The sequence below is a fragment of the Pristis pectinata genome, chromosome 7 (assembly GCF_009764475.1).
Source record: "Pristis pectinata isolate sPriPec2 chromosome 7, sPriPec2.1.pri, whole genome shotgun sequence".
NCBI lineage: Eukaryota > Metazoa > Chordata > Chondrichthyes > Rhinopristiformes > Pristidae > Pristis > Pristis pectinata.
In genome coordinates, this window is record NC_067411.1 from 18470299 (window position 1) to 18490555 (window position 20257).

The 20257-nt window shown below is 41.8% G+C and overlaps 1 protein-coding gene across 3 annotated transcripts in view; it reads left to right on the forward strand.

Moving 5' to 3' along the window:
- Positions 1-20257, forward strand: part of LOC127572682 (protein WWC2-like) — a 217135-nt gene that overhangs the window by 121398 nt on the left and 75480 nt on the right. For all 3 annotated transcript variants that reach the window (XM_052020193.1, XM_052020192.1, XM_052020194.1), the window contains one exon: positions 12608-12811. In XM_052020193.1, the coding sequence (XP_051876153.1) occupies positions 12608-12811 (204 nt within the window). The remainder of the gene's footprint in view (positions 1-12607; positions 12812-20257) is intronic.

Genomic DNA, 20257 nt, shown 5'->3' on the forward strand with positions numbered 1-20257 from the left:
CACAAGGAAACTTGCCACGTATCATTCTAAACCACAGTGACCAAGACCGCCAAGGCAGTTTCACTGATTTTGATCGCCTTTTAGAGTCCCTGCCAAAGTGGAGAAAGAATTGGCCGTGTTTCCTGCTCCAGTGAAACTTTGCTCTTGTATGTGAATGTCTGTGGAACAGAGGGTTAGACTGAGGCGAGATGTAATCTCCATCTTTGAATAAGGGGTTGAAGCATTATGAGGAGCTGGCACTGAAATGAGGAAAGATTTCTTCACCTTTGGAATTCTCTACCCTGGAGCGTTGTGGGGGCTCAGGTCACTGAGTTCATTACAAACGCAGATCAATAGATTTCGGGGCATTAAGTGAATTGAGAAATATGAGGATACTGCAGGAGAATAGTGCTGAGGTGTAGCTCAGCCAAAATGAATGAAGAAGTAGGATTGAAGAGTGAGATGGCCTACTGTTGCTCGTGTGGTCATAGGAAATTAAATCTTGTGACCTCAAGGAGACAAACAACTTAGCACCATTGTGAATTATCCTGTAGTTATATAACACGCTATAATCCTGAGAGGTCTTGACAAGGTGGATGTTTCCTCTTGTGGAATAATATAGAAATAGGGTCACTGTTTAAAAGTAAGGGAGTTACTCATTTAAGCCAGAGGTGAGATGAGTCTTTCCCACTCAGAGGACTGTGTGTCCTCGAAAGGCAGTGGAAGTAGAGACTACGAATATTTTTGAGGTAGAGGTTGATAAATATTTGACAGGGGTGAAAGATTACATGGGTAGACAGGAGTGTGGAGTTGATGTTACAATTTGATCAACCATGATCTTATTAAATGGTGGTGAAGGCTCGAGTGGCTGATTGGCCTATTCCCACTCCTAATGAGTCACACAACCAGGAGGCCTGCCAATAAGATCGAAATCTTTCAACAATATTTAAATTAAGCCTTTCTAGAACAACAACCCCCATTTGCAGTGACGCTGGATATATATTCAAAAAACTTTCTTTTCTAGAATTATTTTGTTATCATTGGAGACCAAATAGGTCAGAACCAGAAAGGAGATTTGTCCTGATCATATGAGCTTAACATTTGAGAAACAGGCCTCATTACAAACAAAACAGTACTTGTAGACCAAACCCCATAAAAGGTTATTGAAAGTGAGGCTATTTGTGTCTGGACTTGCAAATGAGCCAAGATGCCTCTGGCAAGGAAGGCTGGTTATTCTTCATAACCCACTGTACACATTTCACTTAAATACTTATCATTACAATTTGATTGAACTCCAAGGGACACCCAAATTCTAAACATAACTATAAAATTGTCTCAGGTTCCAAAAGTATCGAAATGCACTAGGATGGAGCCAGCACTTGAAATGACTTGAAGACAACAGCTCAATTCAAGGAGCCTTATCAGATCTGATGTCGAAAAATCCGGCGCACTGGTTTCACCTAAGTCCATGGCACCAACTGATGCATGGGCTTCACAAAACTGACATGCTTTCCAATTCACTTCATTCTTGTTTCTGCCTGATTGCAGGGACTTGTCCTGTCATGTCAGGTTATAATCAGTTTCTGGAATACTCACCAGATTATGAATGAATTTTAATAATTATTATCGCTTAAACTAAATGGTAGAAAACCACATAGCTTCTGTGCTATTTCAAAGCCTGTTTTTACCATAAGGTAGCACCAACTTTTAAGGAGATTTTTCAAGTGATGGATAGCAGTCTCATTTCATCTACTCATTGGATAATGGGAGCTCAGTAGATCTCAGCCAACCTGCTGTTTCAACTAGTCACTGAGCTTGGTCACTGACACTTTTTGTTTCAGGGATTACATGCTAGTTTTACATGCTTTCTTTCTAGTAATTCACTAAACCATTGGCTTAATTAACAGGGTTTGGTCCAAAGTGTCGACAATTCCTTTTCTCCCACAGATGCTGCCTGAGTTCCTTCAGCAGATTGTTTGTTACTCCAGATTTCAGCATCTACAGTCCCTTGTGTCTTCATTGGCTTGATTCATTTTCTTGTTGCCAAAAATTAACACTATGGTTCCTCCTGGTAATGGTACTGGATAGCCAACTGGGAGGGGACAGCTCCAAGACCAAGAGAGAAGATGGAGAGGAAGAGCTGAGTACTAATTATCTGCTGTGGATGATATTAGCAACAACTAGCATTTAAATGATAATTAAGTTGAGAATCCTTGGATGGAGTGCTGGGGGTTCATTTAAGGTCATTATGGGAGCATAAGAAGAGAAACCATTAGAAACAATATCTAGTACGTGAAGCTATGAGAAATTAATGCTACAGGGAGGGTGATTTTCGAAGCAGCTAAAATGGTTGATGATGTGAGGTTGAGGAAGATGAGAAGGAACATTAAGTCATGACCACAGTCACAAAATTTTGCACTTTTTCAGATGGCAGCAGGTACATAAAATTTTGCTAAATACTTCAGTGTGAATTAATGCAGTACTGCTTTGTTGGAGGATTCTGTTAAGACCAGTCTTCAAAACAAAAATTTGTGTATGATCAAATCATATAAAACAGCGGTGATTGTCCTTCACATGTAGTTCACCTTCCGTTTAACATTTTGGACTGTGCATGAAAATGTTCTATAACGAAAGCAAAAAATGTTGTGGGTACTCATTAGCTCAGGGGCCTGAAACATTAACTTTGTTTCTCTCTCCACATATAATGTCCAACATGCTGGGTATCACCATTTTCTGATTTTATTTCAGATTTCCTGCATCCACAATTGTTTTGCTTTTCAACAAGAATCATGTTACAAGGCCAAGAATCCTAGAATCCTGCAGCATCTGGGGAGGCCATTCAGCCTATTGAGCTTGGGCCAACTACCCTATTAGATTCCCTTCCCTGTTCCTTCCCCATGTCTCCATTCGATCTTCTTGTTAGGTGTGTATCCAATGTCCCTTTGAACTTGGCGACTGAATCTGCAATTGAACATGCAGGGAATGAAAGGATAAGGATCATGTGTAGACAGATGGATTTAGTTTAATTTGGCATCATGGTCAGCACAGACATCATGGGGTGAAGGGCCTATTCCTGTGCTGTTCTTTTCGAAGCAGTTTTATATTGATTTGAGGTCTTTCTGAAGAATTTTTATGTGTCATTTCCCCTTCATTCCTGAAGGTGTTGGCTCATGCTGAGTGCTTTAAATTTTTGTGTGATCCTAAGCACTGGTCATGCAATTCTTAAGGGCGCCATCACCTGTCCTCCCCAGCAGGATTCACGATCAGGTCCTCTTCTCTCCCCACTATCACAGTGCTGCAGAGGCTGATTGTAAGCACTCCAGCTGCCTTCTTATCTGGGATCTGCTGATGCTAGTCGCCCTTGACCCCTTCCTGGCTAACATGAGTGACACCTCTTAGCAGAAAAACTCCACGGAGTGCGACAGAATGTTTTAAAATCCAGTGTACGTTTCTGTGAGCCCATGAGATTTGTATCAAGGCTGAACCATGATTTTCTGCGCCACACAGCCTTTTACTGAGAGGTCACCGTTTGTGTGCCCCAGATTGGTGGCGGTGTTAAAGTCTGTGTCTCTAAGCAAGATTTATAGGTTGTCTGGCCGCCAACAGAAATAATTTCACCCATTCCTGAAAGGAAGGAGTGATGGTGCCGTCTCCTGGGCTGCTGCAAGGCGTACATTTTTTTTCTGTGAACTTTATCAGGGGAAACCTTATTCATGCTGCAGAATGGGAATTCTGCATCAGCCTTGGCTTGTTTTGGCCGTGGATTGTATCAAGGCATTACAGCCACAATTTGCACAATACATTCTAGCTATTATTCAGACAGTACCTTTGTATCTGAAGGCTAAAGAAGATAACTTAAATATGATCTCCCACCCCCATTCCATGTTTTCTGTTCTCACTGGGGCCCTATTCTACATGCTGTCGGTGCCCTATCAAACAGGCAGATTATAGATGGGGAGGATAGGGAGTATTGCTTTTGTTTTATAGTCATTTCATGGTTGTGGGTATTGGTATTGGTTTATTATTGTCACATGTACCGAGGTACAGTGAAAAACTTGTCTTGCATACCGATCATACAGGTCAATTCATTACGCAGTGCAGTTACATTGAGTTAGTACAGAGTGCATTGATGTAGTACAGGTAAAAACAATAACAGTACAGAGTAAAGTGTCACAGCTACAGAGAAAGTACAGTGCAAAAGGTGCAAGGTCACAACAAGTTAGATTGTGAGGTCAGAGTCCATCTCATCGTATAAGGGAACCGTTTTATAGTCTTACCACAGTGGGATAGAAGCTGTCCTTAAGCCTGAACACTGCCATAACCAAAGCACATTCCCTGCTGTATCGTAAACAAGCTGCATCCTTGGAAGAATCAAAGGGGAGCTATGGGCATGTGTGAGAGAGAATAAGTTGAATGGGGACAGTGAAATAAATGAGGGGGTGGGGAACGGGACTAACAGGATTGTTTCCCTGGGAGCCAGGGTGGACCTAATGGGCAGAATAGCCTCCATTGTCAGTATAATTGGGAATTTAATTGTGTCCTCACCCACCACCCCTACTGGATGGGTAGGAAAAGGGAGTCGTGGGTGATTTCTTTTTTCTTCCCACTGCAGGGCACTAAGATCACTCGTAAGAAAGTGAAAGGGTGCCTTGGTACTTAAACTGCATTTCATCACTTCCTGAGAACATCCTAAAATGTTTAGCAGGCGAGGAATTCTCAGGTACAAGCTCGGCAGTTAATCTGCACAGAGCAAGATCGCACAAAGCACCAGTATCAGCCATTTGCCTTTGTCGGTGGATTGAAGAATACATTTTGACCCCTGCCATCTTCAAATGTTCCATGGGATCCTTTTCTTCCATCTGAATCAGCAGAACCTCAGCTTAACATCTGATATTTGAGATGGCACTTGTGAATATTCCTTCACTGGGGAAGCATCCAAGTGTCAACAGGACCACAGCTCAGATCCTGGCAGGGGTTTAGAGACTCAGTGGACAGAGTGGTATGTAGGGGAGCTAAGCTGATTTCAGCATGCCAGCTGCATCCTTAGTTTTCATTAATTAACTTCACATAGATTGGATAATGAGCCAGGAACCTTGCTGGCCTTTACAATCTGCTGTCAGAGCAGCAGTGAGCATCAGAGGCAGTGAGATGAATGGTTCATCCACATGGTTATCTGGAATCTGAGGTCATGATGTATTTTTTCCTCGCCACTTGGTATTTTCCCTGTATTTTTCCCAAAAGCTGTTTTGTTTGTCCACTGAAAAAATGCATTAAGGAATCATATTTTAATACAAGAAGTTCTGATATTTTTGCTAATGAGGAATCCAGTCTGTCAAGTGATTGCACAGCAATTAGTGGATGTTTATCTTATCATCTGAACAGTGTCATATTGTCCTCAACCCCGACAGTAGCTTGGAATTTGACAATGAAAGCCCAAAACCCTCTTTGAATTATTAATCCTGTAATGTGCTTTCCAGATTTAACATGAAAGCATACATTTCTATAAAATGGGAATAAGTTATTGCAAAACTTGTTTACACTGCATTGCCGTATTGTGCACAATACATTGCGGTATTGTGGACACCTACATCTGAGATCATTCTCGTACCTGGGGGATGTGCCAACAGTTCTGGATGGAACCTCTAGATGGAGGTAGAAGAGAATTTTGCTGAGGAATTGGATGGTTGCAGTGTTGGGCACGAAGTCTGAGTGAGTGGTCAAGGTGTTGGGGAGTTTGGTAGTTGGGGTCTGGATCAATAGTGCAGGGAGATTGGGGGCAAGTTCGTTGTATGGGGATGTTGGTGTCCTGGGTAGCTTGAAGAGGTAAAAAAAATGGGACATTATAATGGCATCCTAGCTCAGATTAGCATTATTAAAACATGTTTGTCCTGGCAGTGCCCAAAGACAGGAGTGCCCTATGTCCCCAGCACGGGTTAAGGTGTAATTGGCCAAGCCTCTGATGCAGGTGATTGGTGGCTGGAAGCACCTAGTCAAGTTTCCAGAATGGTGCAATTAAAAGCAGAAATGGTCAGGATTGCACTCCACTCCCAAAAGAAATTGGCTTTCAAGCATACAGCTCTGAATAAAGTAGTGAGACTGGCCCAAAATTTCATGCTAAACATTGCATGTCTCTAAATATCATGTTCCAATGTGCAGTGTGGAAACTTGCTGAGCTTTTTAAGATCAGATATGTCCTCAGTTGGGTGTGGCAACTGGTCCATCCAAGGGAGCTTTGGTGATGCCCTAACCAGCAGAATTGCTCCAGTGTGCACTTTGTGTGAGAACAGGATCAGACATTGGCTGTGAAGCCACATGTGGCAACATATGACAGTGGAGTGAAAACTTTACAACACATATTAGCTGAAGATGCAAAATAAACCAGAATAGACAACAGTAAAGATAGTATTATATTGCATTGGCCACAAGGGGGAAAAATTATACAATACCATTGGGGTTTTTTAAGAGGGGCTTGGATGGGCACATGAATGAGAGGAAAATAGAGGGATATGGGCATTCTGTAGGTAGGAAAGGATAGCTATATCGGCACAACATTGTGGGCTGAAGGCCCTGTTCTATGCTGTACTGTTCTATGTTCTATAATCAGTGGGCTCTCAATATCAGAACTTGCATCTGAAGAATTGGCACCAAGATACAGGGGCCCATAGAATTGTACCTCAGCAGGGACATCTTTTGAGAGAGAGAGGTAAAAACCAATTACAAGAAAAGCTTGTAATGTTCTCAGTGCTTTGTTGCAACAATTGGACTGTGGAAGTGCTAATTGAATCCTACAAGTTAAAGTACATTTTACATTACTTCAAAGCAAATCAGTAAAAGTTAGCTTGCAAATTGACCTGTGGCAAAAGAGTTAAGATTGTGCAATTTTTGCCAGTCATAGGGAGATTAGAATCATGAATCATGTACCCTCTCTCGACTCCACTCACCCCTTCCCCCGCTTTCATTCCTCTTGAATCTGATTTCATCATTGTGTGCGCACGACATTAACTGCATCCTGTCTCTCACGTACTCTTGAAAAAGTACTGAGAAGCAGAGTGATCTAATGTGTTCCTAGTTCCTGCGAAATCATTTGCACATTGCCTCCAAGTTATTCATTCATTGTTAATTTTCAGGACAATCACAGGAACTAGGGCATTAGCAACTCCCTGTCAGATTTCAAAGTAAAACGTTCCGCCTCTTCCTCTTGGCACTAATCAGGGCTCTGAGGCACGATATTGGTATCAGGGGAGTATGGCTAACCACTATTCAGTTGAATTATTACTGGAAATTGAAAGATGTCTGCAGTATTGCACAGGCTCTAAGTGGGAACTCTAACTGGATCTGAATACTGTGTGCTATAAACTGGGTGGGCACACATTGTAACTGCGTAACTGCGTCAGAGTAGTACAGTACAACAACAGGCCCTTCAGCCCACCATGTCCATGCTAACCATTGTACTTATCTATACCAGTACCATTTACCTACATTTGGTCCATAGCCTTCTATGCTGGCAATTCAAATATTTGTCTCTATTAAATTATTAAATGTTATGAGAGCACCTGCCTCCACTACCTCCTTAGGCAGCTTGTTCCATATTTCAACCACTCTCTGCATGAAAATAGTTCCCCTCAGATCCCCTCTAAGTCTCCTCCCTCTCACCTTATGCCCTCTTGTTTTGAACAGCCCCACTGTGGGAAAAAGATTCTTACTATCTAGCCAATCCATCCCCCTAATAACTTTGTGTACCTCTATCAGGTCAGGGAAAACAAACTACAACAATTTTACGGAGTTACATTACATTACTGTGGCTTGGATCACCATCAGAAAGGTGAAGGGGATGCATTTCCATTCAAGCTGAGTGAAACTGAGAACATCTGGGCAGTCACTGCCCGGGGACACCGCTCAAAAACAATTTGCACTTATATGTATCTTCATTGTAGTAAAATGTCCCAAAGAGGAGGTTGATTGAGCAGATATAACATCAATCTATGCAAATCAATATTAAGATCAAAAGCAGGAGGGTTTAAGGAGCAAAAAACAAATTGCTGGAGGTCCTCAGTGGGTCAGACAGCATCTGTTGAGGGAAATGGGCAGTCAATGTTTTCGGCTGAGACCCTTCATCTGGACTGGAGAGAGAAGGAGAGGCTTAAGGAGGGGATTCCAGAACTTGGGGCCTAGGCAGCAGAAAGCCAGTCCTGGATGGGCAAAGGCCGAAACTGGAGGAGATCTAAGATCAGGAGGTCTGTAGGGCTGAAGGAGTAACAAAGAGAGGGTGGGATGAGGCTATGGAAGGAATTGAAAACCAGGATGAGAACTGTGAAGTCGAGTCATGGTTGGACTAGGACAAAGTGTGGCACTGTCAGTGCAGTAATGACAGGCAAACATGCACTGACCATCTTCATTGGCTCTTCATTACTCAGTCAGTCTTGTAATCTTGTGGGTGTACATGCAAAGCACAGAATGATGCAGTGGTTTAAGAGGACTGCTCTTCAAAGGTCAATTAGGCATGGCCATAAAATGGGGCCTTTGCAAGAAATATCCACATCCAGTGTGAAAGAACAAAAAGCAAAAAAAAATCCTGTCTCTGATTTGTGAAGTGACACGCATATTAGGCACAGGAGAATGAAACCTAACCTACTCCAGCACACTGATCCCTGTTCACCTCATTGGCAGCTGGTTAGATACATCATCTCTGGTTGTTTTCCTTTCTGCCACTAATTGTGTATGTTTGGATTTAATGGAACCAGACGGGAGGAGTTGAATGCAGTCAGTGATTGATGCTCTTTCACACATCTAATGTTAGTGACCAAGGACAAATTCTCTTCCTCAATGATTGTTTTTCCCCCTCCCTGTCCGTTAACTTGGACCAACTAACTCAGCACAGGCCAGAAAGTGACTGCATTGAGACCAAAGGTCTGATCAGTTGTGATCCGATGGATGGCAGAGCAGACTTGAGGAGTTGGACGGCCTACTCCTGCTTCTTTTTCTAATGTATGGAGGGGGAGCAAGGTTAGCCAAAGTAGTGGGGTTTACAGAAGAAGGAAAAGAGGAGGAGTTTAGGAATGTACAGGAATGGCCCAAGTGTTTGAAAACATAGTGGGGCAACAAGAATGACAAATGAAGCTGTAGTGAGAAGAACTGAATTCAAAGTTGGATGCAGACAATATGCCGTGGAAAGATTTAAACATGGGGGTGGGTTCTGGAAGCTGATCTGGGTCAGTATTGACTGGGCGATGGGAGCAAGACATGGTATGGGATATGGCACTGATTCAGTATATTGTGGGATTTGCATATTAAACGGAAACATATCTCATGAATGATCAGGATAATGATCCTTTGATTGCTGCCTCCCTTATTACTATACTGTCAAGGAAAACTAATAAAGAACAAAGTTTGATTAACAGAGACCAGAAACACCCTGGAGGAAGGAAAAGACGAAGAGAGTTTTGATTAAACAATTAAGAGTGAACAGTTCAATTTGCCATGAGAGTTGGCATATAGACGCTTTTCTGCCATTTTTAATTGAAAGCCATAATGTTCAACCGCACAGAGCCAATCCTAGGGACCTTTGAGTGTCTTTGTAAATAGAAGTTATTAAGTTAAATTGGGCACACAAATAAAATTTCATGACTCTGCAAAATGCAGAGTTGATTTCAGGATAGATTCTTTCCGTATTCTGAGCCAAATTGGTTGTATTTTTAATCAGTAGTTAAAACATTTTACTTTAAGAGAGAAAACACAGTTTTGTAAAAAGAAGGCAAGTGCTACAGCCCTACAGTTGATTGAAGCTCCCACATTTGTACAGGATGCATGCAAAAGCCACTGCTAAGGATGAAGAACTGCTTCTGCACATTCTTGCATGTTATTAGACACAGCAATACGTTTCAAGGAAATTTTCTTCTTCATATTTTCTGTTTTAAGTTCAGATTTACAATGGTTAATTTTTAATATTGATCTTTTGTTTAAAATCTGGATTGAATGAGTTCAGATAGTGTCTAGTTACATGGTTGTTACATAAAATGGCTGAACATTTGATATGCCTACTCTTTCCCATTTTACCAGGAGACATCGTTTCATATGTGAAATGTGCAGATTTTAACACGACTAGACTTGTCTGACCTGATGACTACTGAACTGTGATTGGTGGGTTGTGACCATTGTGAGTCCTTATGTCTGGGATTAAACCCTCTAGTTCCCCTGAGGGCTAAACTAATTAAATTGTTTAGGAACTGAGCCATACAGATTAAGAAATTGCCAGGTTGTGCCTCTCTGACTGAGTACAGTTAAGTGATCTCAGTAGGAGGAATCAGTGGCCTACATTAAGGAAAAAACAAATGATGATTCTTCAACTCCTTTTCACAAGGAAGTGCATCTGTGTGCATGTGTAGGCTAGATTGCATGACAACCCTCATAGCTCACACCTTGGTAGCACTCACATATGATGGATAATATTTTACTAATGGAATGGAAGGTGAAATTCAGCCATGGGATTGGACCCGCTGAGGACTCAGTGCTATGGAGAGAAACATTGGCAGCAAAGAGAGGGGAATAAAATTGTTCATTGTATCATTAGAGTCACGGAGTTATACAGCACAGAAACAAGCAGTTTGGGCAATCCCATCAAGTACCCATCTATACTGGTCCCAGTTGCCAGCACTTGGTCTGAATATGCCTTGGCAATTCAAGTGCTCATTTAGATCTTACTAAAATGTTGAAAATCTCTGCTTCCACCACCTTCTCATTCCAAACATCAACCACCCACTGGATGAAAAAAATCCTCCCCTGAATCTCTTGCTCCTTATCTTAAATCTATGCCCTCTGTTATAAACACCTGTGCCATGGGAAAATGTTTACTACTTTCTGCCTTCTCTATGCCCCTCATAATTTTGTATACCTCTATCAGATGCCCCCTCAGCCTGCTTCACTCCAAAGAAAACAAACCCAGCCTATCCAGTTTCTCATTATATCAATGTTGTGTTGTGTGGGATAAAGTTTGAGGATAGACAGATCCTCAGATGTGTTACATAGAACTAAGTAGAACTCAGAGCTGAGAGACCGGTCATTCAGCCCACCTGTTTGGTGCTACTGTTGATAATCCACATGAGTCTTCTCCTATCCTGCAACATTTCATTCTATTCCTTTCCCCCTCCTGTATTAGGTTCCGCCACCCTAGTCATCTCAACTATTCCCTGTAGAAGCAAGATCTGCCTTCTGGTCCGTCTTTGGATAGAGAAGTTTCTTCTGAATTAGAGACATGAAAGATCTTGTTTAACCCACAAGATAAAACTGCCAGAGCAGATCGTCCATCCAAGGTTGATGTGACCACAGTGTAAAATGAAAAGCTGCTTGTTTGATGCCATTTCCAAAAGTTCGCAGATGAGTAATGTCTGGGAAGAGGCAGGTGGGAGAGAGTTGGGAAGATTGGAATTGGGAGCTGCTGTTTTGCATCTCTCAATGCTTGGTTCTTGGGTGCCACTGTTGAATGAACATTGGGCAAAGTGATGTCATAGAGAGATATAGCACGGATACACGGAGTCCGTGCCGACCATCAACCATCCATTTACACTAATCCTACATTAATCCCATTTTTTATTCTGCCCTCATTCTCATCAACTTCCCCTTCCCCCTCCCCCCCCCCGGCACCCCCCATCCCCCAATTACACCACTCACCCACACTCTAGGGCAATAAACAGAGGCCAATTAACCTATCAACCTGCACATCTTTGGGATGTGGGAAGAAACTGGAGCACCTGGAAGAAATCATGGGGAGCACGCAAACTCCACACAGACAGCACCCAAGGTCAGGATTGAACTGGGTCTCTGGCGCTGTGAGGCAGTGGCTGTATTAGCTGTGCGACTATGCAGCCCATGTTGGTAGAGAATGTTATTTTCTGCTAAATTAGGTAACTAATTTTTCCATGTTATACTCCATCAACCACATTGTTGCTCACTCACTCAGCTAGTTTAGTATCCCCTGGAAATGTTGTATTTGATCCCCTCAGTGAAATCATTAAAATAGGTTATGAATAGTTGGGGCTCAAGCAATGATCCCTGTGGTACACCACTGGCCTCACAACCTGCCAACCCTAGAAGGACCAGTTTACTCCTGCTCTTTTTTCACTATCTGTATATCAGCTCTCAATCCCTGTTGATATATATATTTCCTCCAATTCTGTGTGCTCTAACTTCGTTCATCAACTTCCTGGGTTACAAATGACCTGATTTATGGAAATCCAACTTTACACAAATTCGCTCATGCATTTTTAAAGCATTTTTCAAGCTAGTAATAATAATAATAAAATGATTTGTGGTATTCATTAATGACTGGATACAGTATATACTGCACTTGTTTAATTATGGGTGGTGTTAGTGTGATTATTCAGTGATATAAAAGAATTACAGCAAGTGTATGTAGAGTGATGTGATATGGGTTACTATAGAAAATGGATGTTTCTGACTTAAATGGGGAAATCAGCTTATGGATGGTTCTCAGGAACAGAACCCTTGCATAACCTAGGGACTGCCTGTACTCAGAGATTGTGAATTCAGTTCATAGAAATAGTAGTAATTTGTGCAACCCCACCAAACCCAATCTTGCTGAAATAAAAAAAAAGCATGAATTTTTCCCTTTCAGAAACCACACAGTTAGAGGACCCACGGGCGCAATGGAGGAAAGAGCAGGAGCGGATGCTGAAGGATTATTTGATGGTGGCTCAGGATGCTCTCAGCACTCAGAAAGAACTCTACCATGTGAAGGAGCAAAGATTAGCTCTGGCCATTGACGAGTATGTGCGCCTCAATGATGTCTGGAAAGACAAGAGCAGTTCACGGACCAGTTGTAAGTATTGAGAGAAATCTGCTGAGAGTGCGTTCCTTTTCCTTTCAGAGAGCTACGAAACCCCTGACTCATCAGCAATACAGCCTGCAGTGCTTGCGATAGAGTTCCAGTGAAGTGAAAGAATGGTTGGAATTATCTGGCGGGGGGAGGAATCTTTCCTAGCTCTGCTGCCAAGTAGTTCTGGATAAACAGTGTGGCTTACTATATCATACAGTGATAAATCCTCTGTTGTTTGGCGAAACTTGGTGACACTGAAATATGACTTGTTGCAGACTGTGGGTACTTAAAACATTTATTGGATATTTACAACTGATGTTCTGAACTGCCTTAAGAACCTTGATTTTCTTTTATGTTGAAGTGGGGCCCTTCAATAGATAACTGAGAACCCCCAAACAAATGTGGATGAAAGCTGTGATAGTCCTTAGAAATCCGAGGTATATACTGTATCTTCAGTGAATTAATCTGAGATTTCTGGTCATTGTCCTGAGCTTTTGGAGCAATAGGTAATTGGTCATATTACACAACTGTGTGAGACAGAAATATTTGTTTATATTAAGAAATTGTGTGAGGCTTTAGATAAGTGAGTAATGTTACAAAAATGTTTGAGGATAAAGTCCTCATTGAATTTTACAGTATATGCAGGACTTATGAACTTATACTGTATTACAGAACTGTGTTTGGATAAGGTACATTCCATTTTAAAAGACCACATAAACCTGCAGGTACTCTTCCCATTTTAGAGGACTCTCACTTTCTGGGCTTAGCCAGCAGCACTGTGGAAATACCTTCAACTTACTGAGCACAGCAATTCCAGAAGGTGTCTCACCTTCTCAAGGACAGTTAGGAATGGGCATGAAGTGTTGACCTTGCCAGCAACACAAATACAAAATGAATAAAATTATAGAAGATATATACCTCGGGTTTCTAAGGACCATCAAGGCTTTCATCCACACTCTGCTGAAATGTTTTGAGAGACTGAAAGTTACATGAAAGTAAAACTAACTGATTCTGTAATGTAGATAAGAAACCAAAATAATTGGAGTTAACAGCAACAGTGATGCAGGGATCGCCCAAAGCACTACAACATTGAGTGCAGTTCCTCACAGGGTGAGCTTGTTCTGCTACAGGATGCAGGTACAGGTGGAGTAATGATACGGAAATATGGAAATGGCGCTAGCAAGGAAATTACCTCTTGCGGAAGAGGTGCATAAAAGGAAGGGTCAGACATTGTGGGAGTAACTATTGAAAGAAAAGGAGCATTGCCATTGCATATCATAAATGAATGGAACAAGCTACATTATTAGATAGGAACATTGCACAGGGCTTAGTCAGGGATTCAAACTCACAGTCACTTATATAACACTGGTGCATTTGCCTAAGGAGGGTGAATGTGGTAAATTGGTTTATTATTGTCACTTGTACTGAGGTACAGTGAAAAACTTGTCTTGCATACCATTCATACAGATCAATTCACTACACAGTGCATTGAGGTAGTACAAGGTAAAACAATATAGAACACAGAATAAAGTGTAACGGCTACAGAAAAAGTGCAGTGCAGGTAGACAATAAGGTGCAAGGTCATAATGAGGTACATTGTCAGGTCAAGAGTCCACCTTATCTTATTAGGGAACCGTTCAATAGTCATAACAGTGGGATAGAAGCTGTCCTTGAGCCTGGTGGTATGTGCTTTCAGGCATTTGTATCTTATGTTTGATGGGAGAGGGGAGAAGAGAGAATGACCCGGGTAGGTGGGGTCTTTGATTACGCTGGCTGTTTACCAAGGCAGCAAGAAGTATAGACAGAGTCCATGGAGGGGAGACTGGTTTCTGTGATGTGCTGAGCTGTGTCCACAAGTCTCTGCAGTTTCTTACGGGCTCAGGCAGAGCAGTTGCCATGCCAAGCCTTGATGCATTCAGATAGAATACTTTCTATGATGCCTCGATAAAAACTGGTGAGGGTCAAAGGGGACATGCCAAATTTCTTTAGCCTCCTGAGGAAGTAGAGGTGCTGGTGAACTTTCTTTCCATGGCATCTACGTAGTTGGACTAGGGCAGGTTACAGGTGATGTTCACTCCTGGGAACTTGAAACTCTCAACCATCTTGACCTAAGCACTGTTGCTGTAAACAGGAGTATGCTCACCACCCCCCTTCCTGAAGTCAATGGCAACTCTTTTGTTTTGCTGACGTTGAGAGAAGGGTTGTTGTTATGACACCATGTTACTAAGTTCTCTGTCTCCTTCCTGTATTCCAACTCATCGTTATTTGCGATACGGTCCACTATGGTGGTATCATCTGCAAACTTGTAGGTGGAGTTAGAGCAGAATCTAGCCAAGCAGTCATGAGTGTATCGGGAGTAGAGTAGAGTGCTGAGGATGCAGCCTTGTGGAAGACCAGTGTCGAGAATAATCGTGCTGGAGATGTTGCTGCCTATCCTTACTGACTGCAGTCTGTTGATTAGGAAGCCAAGGATCCAGTTGCAAAGGGAGGTGTTGAGTCCCAGCTCTCAGAGTTTGGTGATGAGTTTGCTTGGAATTATAATATTGAAGGCAGAACTGTAGTCAATAGACAACAGTCTAACGTAGGTGTCTTTATTTTCCAGATGCTCCAGAGATGAGCATAGGGCCAGGGAGACACATATGGTTGTATAGTGTTTGGGTGGTTTCTCATCCAATATCATCTGTGATGTTTTGGGGATACATGAAGGAGGACAACTGCTTTACAACAGCGGAAGAAGAGAAGGACAATCACACCAACAGCGTGGATTTCTATAATACCTTTAATAAGGAACAATGTTGAAAGGAGTCTCACAGAAACACCATCAGACAGTGAGTCAAAGAGGAAGCTGTTAGGAGAGTTTGATCAAAGTAATGTGTTTTAAGGAGGAGGTTACAGAGATGGAGAGGGTTGAGGCAATGGAGAAATTTGAACATAGGCTTGAAGAAGAATGTTGTCCTCAACTGCTCTTCACGCCTGGATTGCCAGTGGGAATTTGAAATGATGTGAGAGCAGTTTGCTTGTGCTCACGCTCAGCCTGGAAGGTATGTGCTACAGCGAGCCCTGTGGAATGTTAAGAAAAGCAGATGTCTTACGAATGGAAAACCCAGCTAAACCTCTAAATAAGACAGAATTGACCCTTTCAAAATGCAACTAGCTGCCCTATTCTTACCTTCTCACAAACATCCAACCCTACTGCACAAACATGCTACCAGTGTATAAGAGCCTTGCAAAGTATTGTCATGGAGTTAAACAGCATAGAAAAAGACCCTTTGGTCTAACTCATCCAGTCACTGGACCAAAATGGAAATCAGCCAATAATATTCCAACAGATTTCTGTCCATTACGTGAAAAACTTCTGAAAATAACAAAATGTGAATTTTGAATTATTTTATATAATTATCATGAAATCATAGAATGGTAATGTCACAGAAGAAGTCAATTTATTCAAATGTGATCGTTCTAACTCTGCGTTGAGCAATTCAGTCCATTCAGCCCCATTTTCTTGCCCTTTTCCTGTAGTTATTTTCTTTAGTGCCTATCCAATTGCCTTTAGAAATTCCTGAATGTCTCTTTTTACATCAGCCTTACAAGTAATTAGTTTAGATCATTCCAACTGTGTGTGAAAGTGTTTATCTTCGCACCTCCCCTATACGGAGAGGTGCTGCACAGAAACAGGCTATTCAGCCCATCAAATCTGCACTGACCATCAACCACCCATTTACACTAATTCCGCTTTATTTTCCTATCTTTCTCCTCAACCCTACTCCTTTCCTCCCTTCTGCTCCCCACCCCCCCGCCCCACCATCCCACCAAATGCTTCCACTCACCTGCACACTAGGGGCAATTTATTGTGACTAATTTATCTACCAATCCACATATCTTCAGAGGCACAAGAGACTGCAGATGCTGGAATCTGGAGCAAATAACAAACTGCTGGAGGAACTCAGCGGGTCAGTCAGCATCTGCGGAGGCAAAGGATGGTCAATGTTTCGGATTGAGAACCTGCATCAGGACCCAAAACTTTGACCACCCCTTTGCCTCCATGGATGTTGCTTGAGCCGTTGAGTTCCTCCAGCAGTTTATTTTTAGCTCCATACATCTTTAGGATGTGAGAGGAAACTGGAACACTCCACACAGACAGCACCAGAGGTCAGAATTGAGCCCAGGTTTCTGGCTCTGAGAGGCATCAGCTCTATGAGCTTTTGACCATATCTTGTATGTACGTATCCTGGTCCTTGAACTATCTACTAATGGGAGAAACAGCTTCCCTCAATTTACCCTATCTCTGACCATGATCATGCACACCTCTGTCCGATCTCCTCTCAACTTCCTTTGTTCAATGGGGAAATAAGCAAGTTTCCTATAGAATTATAGAGCACACAAACAGGCCCTTTGACCCAACTCATACATGCCGACCAAGTTGTTGACCTGAGCTAATGCCATTTGCCTGCTTGACATCTTCAAGAGACAGTGCCTGAAGAAGGTGCCATTAAGGACTCTCACCATTCACGACATGCCCTCTTCATGTTACTACCATCAGGGAGGAGGTACAGGAGCCTGAAGACCCACACTCAATGTTTCAGGAACAGCTTCTTCCCCTCTGCCATCAGATTTCTGAAAGGTCCATGAACCCATGAACACTACCTCATTATTCCTCTTTTGCGCTATATTTATCTTTGTAACTTATAGTAATTTTTATGTCTTTATGTCTTGCACTGTACTGCTGCCACAAAACAACAAATTTCACGACGTATATCAATGATAATAGTCCTGATTCTGATTCTGATTAAAATCTTAGCTAAAAGCTTCATCTTATCCCTGGAACCATTCCTACACTCTCGCCTGGATCCTCATATCTTTCTTAAGGTGTGGTGACCAGGATTGGATGTAATATCCAATTGTGGCCTAACCTGAGATTTATTATGGTTCAGTGTAGTTCCCCTCTTTTGCTTTCCGTACTTGTATTAATGAGACACAGGATCCCATATGTTACCTAATTGCCCTCTCAACATGCCCTAATACTTTCAAAGCTTATGCACACATCTCCCAAAGTCCTTCTATTCCTGCACATGAGTTAGATCGATGCCATTTAGTCCATATTGTCTCACATCCCACTTTCTGCCAAAATGTATTGTGTCACATTTCTCCCTATTACGTTTCATCTGCCACTTGCCTGCCCATTCTGCCAGCCTACTTATGTCTTCACGCAGCCTGTTGTGATCTTCTCCATTCTTCCAATTTTGATTCATTCATAAGCTTGGAAATTTCCTGAAGACAGATTTTATTTCAAAATGCCAGATTCAGGAAAGCAGATCCTTAGACACTGGAGTCAACTAATGCAGTGTGGAGAAATTCTGTCTGTATTAGAACAATGCATAAATCATGTCAGTAATCCTCCCAAAGCATGCCCTTTTTTCGGATTGCTGTATTTCTCTTACAGTTAAATGCATCTGTAAACTATCCATATCGATTAATTCTGGTAAGTGTTTATAGCTCTTGACTTGCTTCTACATTTCTCTATCAACTTGCCCCCGCCTTCCAATGTTATCTTCGTACATCTGGGCTCCTGTTACTCTGACCTGCTCAACCTCGTATTTATTTCCTCACCAGTACTGTGCTTTCAGCTGTCAAAGATCTAAGCTCTGGAATTCTTTCTAAAGAAGACAGTCTTTATAAACTTCCCTCTTTTGCCCTAATATATGAGACTCAGTATCGATTTTTATTGAGAATGCCCCTGTTAAATGACTTGATATGTTTTTTGCCAGGCTAAACTCGCCATATACGTATATATGAAAGCTGTTCTTAGAGTCATAGTGAGAGAATCATGCAGAACAGAAGTAGGCCCATTGACCCAACATGACCATGCTGATTACCATGCCCATCCATATTAATCCCATTTTCTAGCACTTGTGCTGTAACTTTTTAATGCCTTAGTGATTCAAGTGCCAGTCTGGACATTTCTTAAATATTGTGAGTGTCTCTGCCTCCTCCTCTTGCAGCCAGATAGTTTAAAGTGATTGTTTTCTGTCATTATTATAATTTACTGCATCTGCTTATTAGTGTCTATGGCAAATAGTCTTCAGTATGTGGTTTGGAAGACTAATGTAATGTCGGCCTTTACTATAAGGGGTAGTGTGGAGTATAAAAATCGTGAGCCTTTGATGCAACTTTACAGGCCACTGATACGACTGCACATAGAGTACTGCATACAGTTTTGGTCTCCATATTTAGGGAAGGATGTGCTTCCATTGGAGTCAATGCAGAGAAGATTCACTGGGTTTATTCCTGGGATGTAGAGGATGATGTATGAAGAAACATTGATATAGTCAATGGAGTATAGAAGAAGGAAAGGTGATATTACCTTTCATTTTTCTGAAATGTGTAAGATTTTGATGTAGGTTGTCAGGGTAGATACTTAGAGGACAGTTTCCCTAGAGGGGCTGTTATTGCAGAATAAAGGGTTGTCTATTTAAGACTGAGATGAAGGGGAATTTCTTTTCTCAGCAAGTCGTGAATCTTTGGAATTCTCTATCCCAAAGAACTATGGAGGTGAAGTTATCGAATACATTCATGACATGGACCGACAGACATTTAAACTAGAAGGATATCAGATGTTATGGGGAGACAGTGGGAAAATGGTTTTGCCAAGAATGGATCAGCCACAATTGTATTGAATAATGGAATAGGCTCGAGGCACTGACTGACCTTCTGTTTCTTGGTCGGCATTGGTGAGTTGGGCTGAAGGGCCTGTTTCCGTGCTTTATAACTCCATGACTCTTTTGTTCTTATATGAGTGTGGGGGATAATTTTTGAATTTGTTTGGCATTGTATTGTTATGTGCCTTTGTAAAAGTTTATGAAAAGCCCCATTCATTATCATGTGCTGAGATGGAGCTAATATGTAAAGCGTGAGGCATATGTCGTAATAGCAGAGCATGATGCAATGTGTAGCCAATTAGTGAAACAGAGTTGTCTCTGGTAAAACTGCAATTATATCTTTCATATTGTGGCATAAACATTTACATTCAAAGACTTTACAACTGTACGTGACACTTTTCTCAACTCACTGGCTGAGGAAGAGAGTTAAACCTAATCCAATGAGGCAGTGCATAGAACTGTTGCCAATTTATCTACAAACACACTTAGAACTCCTCCAGTAACTCAGTGAGCTTTATCTGGTGGATGACAATGAGCAGCACAGAACAGAAGGGCCAATTAAGAGTGCTGTGGTCCAGTTCAGCTACCCTGGATTAAGGTGGGAGATAATGGTCCATCTGTGCAGCAAACACTGCTGAAATCAAGCATGTGTGGACATCAGTGAATGCAGTATTAATCTCATTTTGTGTGCAATGGAATTGCTTCCTGATTCTCACTCGGAAATGTATAATAATCCTCCAAGTGAAGTAGTAGCTGATGTAGTGGAACTGTATCACACTGGAGAGTAAAAAAA